This window comes from Cyprinodon variegatus, unplaced genomic scaffold, assembly GCF_000732505.1.
Source record: "Cyprinodon variegatus isolate N-32 unplaced genomic scaffold, C_variegatus-1.0 Scaffold255, whole genome shotgun sequence".
In the NCBI taxonomy this organism is placed as follows: Eukaryota; Metazoa; Chordata; class Actinopteri; order Cyprinodontiformes; family Cyprinodontidae; genus Cyprinodon; species Cyprinodon variegatus.
The window spans coordinates 803,875-807,736 of record NW_015150708.1 but is presented as its reverse complement, the minus strand read 5'-3'; the positions used below and the strand labels follow the sequence as shown (position 1 = coordinate 807,736).

Sequence of the window (3,862 nt, the reverse complement as noted above, 5' to 3'; positions counted from 1 at the left end):
GCATTATGTTATCTCATTTGCAAATAAATTAATGAGTAAATGGGAAACGCGAGGCAACTTGAATGGAGCAAGGTGTTACGTTCACAGCTAGGAAACGGTTAATTTAATTGAGATCATTTAAAAGCCAGTTAAATAAGACAATACTCAGGTATGGGTCACATTAAATCAAACGCAGTGTGTTCAGGGGCCCTGGAATAATTACATGAAAGAAAAATATCAGAAAATTTCTTCTCCTGAAAATTTGAGGGAGCATGGAGCGATTTCGCCGGAGCGACATGAAAATTAAGGTGCAGAGCGGATTTTGAGTGGAGTGTCCAGGCGCACCGTTCACATGCTCTGATCAGTGAACACAATAAGGTGCATGTGTAAAAGCTTAAGTTCTAATTGTATAAGCTGCCTTTACTCTGATATCTCTTACTGAAAGGCATGTTTTTTAAATTGGCTTGAAAAAGCTGACATTTCCTAATGACTACTGCCAGGGCTAAGGTATTACGATTATCTGCTATATCATATTTTAAAGGACCAGGGAAAAAAAACAAAAACAAACCTGGTTGAGCATATGTGACAGGTCTTGAGTTGAAAAATGAGTTTTTTTTTTTTGTTTTAAGCTACTTCAACTAATTTCCAAATAGGTACAAGCCACATTTCCGTGTCTAAATGAGAGATTCCTATTTAGACTGAAACTCTAATACCTCTTTCCCACTTGCTAAAAAAAAACCAAAAAAAAACCCCAGAAACAATCAGCTTTTAGTGGCACTGGAAAAAGTTCACTGATGCGTGTCTACCCGGGTCAAACCACTTGGCAAGCGACCCGAATTAAAAACGCCTTGGCTCTGATTGGCATGCTGTATGAACACCAAAGCCGGGTTGACCCGCAAAATTATGTGACCCTGTGGACGTCAACACACACCAGTGGCTTCTGATCTAACAAGCCGAAACAACTCTATACATTCGATAAACATGGTGCAGCGCTGGTCAGAGGGATTAGGAGGGACAAAAGAGTGAGAGAATGAAGCACACGCACTACGCCCTGGCTTCCTTACAAGTTCAATTGTTTACTTTCTTGATTTCTGTCGCATTGGTGACATAATCAAAGCTAACCCAGCGTGATTGTGACACCAGCTGCGCAGAGACAGAAAGAAGCAACTCAGCTTTCTAGCAGGGAGGTTAGACCAGCTTTTTTTGCCATTGGGAAGGGAGCCAAACGGCGATTGTTTGCAGGTCGTCCCATGTTTGAAAAACACGCCGTAACCTGGTATTCTCAGTGGGAAAGAAGCTTTGCTGTAACTTATAGTGGAATACAGAACGCTCCCTTTTGGATTCTCATTTTCAAAGCAATCAAAGCTCAGTTCAAGGATTTTGTATATACATATGCATGTCATTTTATCTACAGTATTATTTATTCATATGGCAGATTGTTTTGACTGTTCCTCCTTAGGCCATTCCTGAAGTGTTGCAGCCTTACTCTCGGGCAGGAGAAGACCTCCGTCATGCTGCTTTCCACAGGATTGTTGTCAGCACCTGCAGCAGTGCTGCCATGTTTTATAATGTTGGACTACAGTAAGAACAAAGTTATAAATGGCATTCAAAGGTAATGAATATATGTTTAAAACTAAAGTATTAATCAGTTTATTTTGACTTTGTTTCCTTCCAGAGTGGGACATTTTACCCACATGTTTCTGGATGAAGCTGGTCAAGCCACTGAGCCAGAGTCTCTGATCCCTATCAGCCTCATTTCAGAGATGGATGGGCAGGTTAGATCTAAAATGTGGATCTTAGAAAACATTTTTTAATAAGAATAACATAGTAGTGAAAAGGTAAAAGATAAGCAATAAAATACTGTACTGCAAGTGTTTTAACAATATAAAACAGTCAACCTGGGGAATAAATTACCAATATTCAGCTATGGACATTTCTACAGTAATGGATATTTGAAAATAGCAGCAACTTCAGAGATGTGCAAAATGACAGCAGCAGGTTATTTGACTAAGACAGAAACTGCGCAAAATCAGCATGAATGTAACAACTTATAGAGGTTGTTGGGAAGGTTTGAATAAAGTGGAGCAGTAGGCATGAGGGACTGAGGAAATCTTTAGTCAGATCTAAATGCCCCTTAGGAAAAAGGAAAACAAGGATACCAAATGAATGCTGCAAGGCCTTTTCATTTTCCATCTTTAGGGTTTACTAATGTCATAAGAACTGGTAGAACATATTTATAGTATTTGTATAACAGCTCCTGAGAAAACCTTCCTCTGTATCCTAAGAAGCCTTCAGTTAATACGTTCTGAGTGAATGTAAACACCTGGCTGAAGTTGTGCTTTTCTACTATGAATATTTAGCTGTCTGAACTGAACAAATTGATCTTTTATTTTTATTGTGGGGGATATTTAAGTTCATTCTGGTTTGTGTCCATTAAATTTGTTTTCAAAGTCATACCAGCTTGTTTCTATTAAAGGAAAATAGGAGATGAACTTGACTTTATTGCTGAATTATGTTTGTCGTCCCTTGCTTAGATAGTGCTGGCTGGAGACCCCTGCCAACTGGGTCCCATAGTGAAGTCCAAGCAGGCCGCAGCCTTTGGGCTGGGGGTGTCTCTTTTGGAGAGGCTGATGGCTAACCCCCTGTACGCCAAGCACGACTGGGGATATAACCCTAAACTGGTTAGTTCTCTTATTGGGAAATATAAATGAAATTATAGTAATAATCAGTAATACTGATGCTAGTGGCTTAACGTTAAAATTTATTATTCCACATAAATGACCATCTAAGGGATCTGTATATAAGCATGCTTTTCTCTTAACAGGTGACTAAGTTGATCTACAACTATCGCTCTCATGAGGCCCTGCTTGCATTGCCCTCCAAGCTCTTTTACATGGGGGAGCTGTGCTTTAAAGCTCAGAGGGATATTGTGGATTCCCTGTGCCAATGGAAAGGGCTGCCAAAAAAAGGCTTCCCCCTCCTCTTTCATGGCGTCAGGGTAATGTTTAGATAAAATCAAAGTGTTCTTTTAACCAGTCTTACTGAAGTGCAGGTACAGAAAGTTCCCAGTTTTGTTTTCTTCAGGGTGAAGAAATGAGGGAGTGCAGCAACCCATCATGGTTCAACCCAACAGAAGCTGTGCAGGTGATGATGTACTGCTCTGAACTGGCAACAAAGCTCTACAACCCTGTGCCCCTCTCTGACATCGGCGTCATCGCTCCCTATAGGAAACAGGTGTGTGTGTGCACCACATAATGCAAAATTTGGATTATTTTCTGACTATTAACGGACATTATAAGATCTTACTGGAAATAAACTAGCAGGTCAATGGACTTTGTAGACTTTAAGGTTTGGTTTTTATATTCTGTCCAGTGTGAGAAGATTCGACTGCTGCTGAGCAAAAGGGGCTTGTCTGACATCAAAGTGGGCTCAGTGGAGGAGTTCCAAGGTCAAGAGTTTCTGGTCATCGTCTTGTCAACGGTAGGCCAAAACACGCATTTAGTGAATGTTTTTTACAGGCATCTATTTGTTACCATTTCTTTTTTTTTTTTTTTTAGAACGTAGATGTTAATTAGCTTTGGAATGCTTTTTGAAAGGGATAAAGAAACAATTTTACTTTTTTGAAACCATCTGTAAACCCCAACTATTAAGGCTTAACCATTCCTCTGGGAGCACATTTGGGTTCATAACCAGATGTTACTCTGAATCTCATCCCAAAACTTTTCTGTTGGGTTTATGTTTCTGTGCAGGCTGGTCAAGCTCATCAATACTAAACTCATGTACTAAACTCTCCATGTCTCTGTGAATTTAGCCTTTTGTACTCTTATTCAGTCACGCTAAGATGTGGTGACCGTCTCCAGTGTTGGGCAAGCTACTTGTCCAG

The 3,862-nt window shown here is 40.1% G+C and overlaps 1 protein-coding gene across 2 annotated transcripts in view; it reads left to right on the top strand.

Annotated features, from left to right (window-relative positions):
- The window catches only part of mov10l1 (Mov10 RISC complex RNA helicase like 1), a 24,270-nt gene that overhangs the window by 12,371 nt on the left and 8,037 nt on the right, over positions 1-3,862 (top strand). For both annotated transcript variants that reach the window (XM_015382332.1, XM_015382333.1), the window contains 6 exons: positions 1,439-1,560; positions 1,655-1,754; positions 2,514-2,660; positions 2,804-2,977; positions 3,064-3,213; positions 3,352-3,459. In XM_015382332.1, coding sequence (XP_015237818.1) covers positions 1,439-1,560; positions 1,655-1,754; positions 2,514-2,660; positions 2,804-2,977; positions 3,064-3,213; positions 3,352-3,459 — 801 coding nt within the window. The remainder of the gene's footprint in view (positions 1-1,438; positions 1,561-1,654; positions 1,755-2,513; positions 2,661-2,803; positions 2,978-3,063; positions 3,214-3,351; positions 3,460-3,862) is intronic.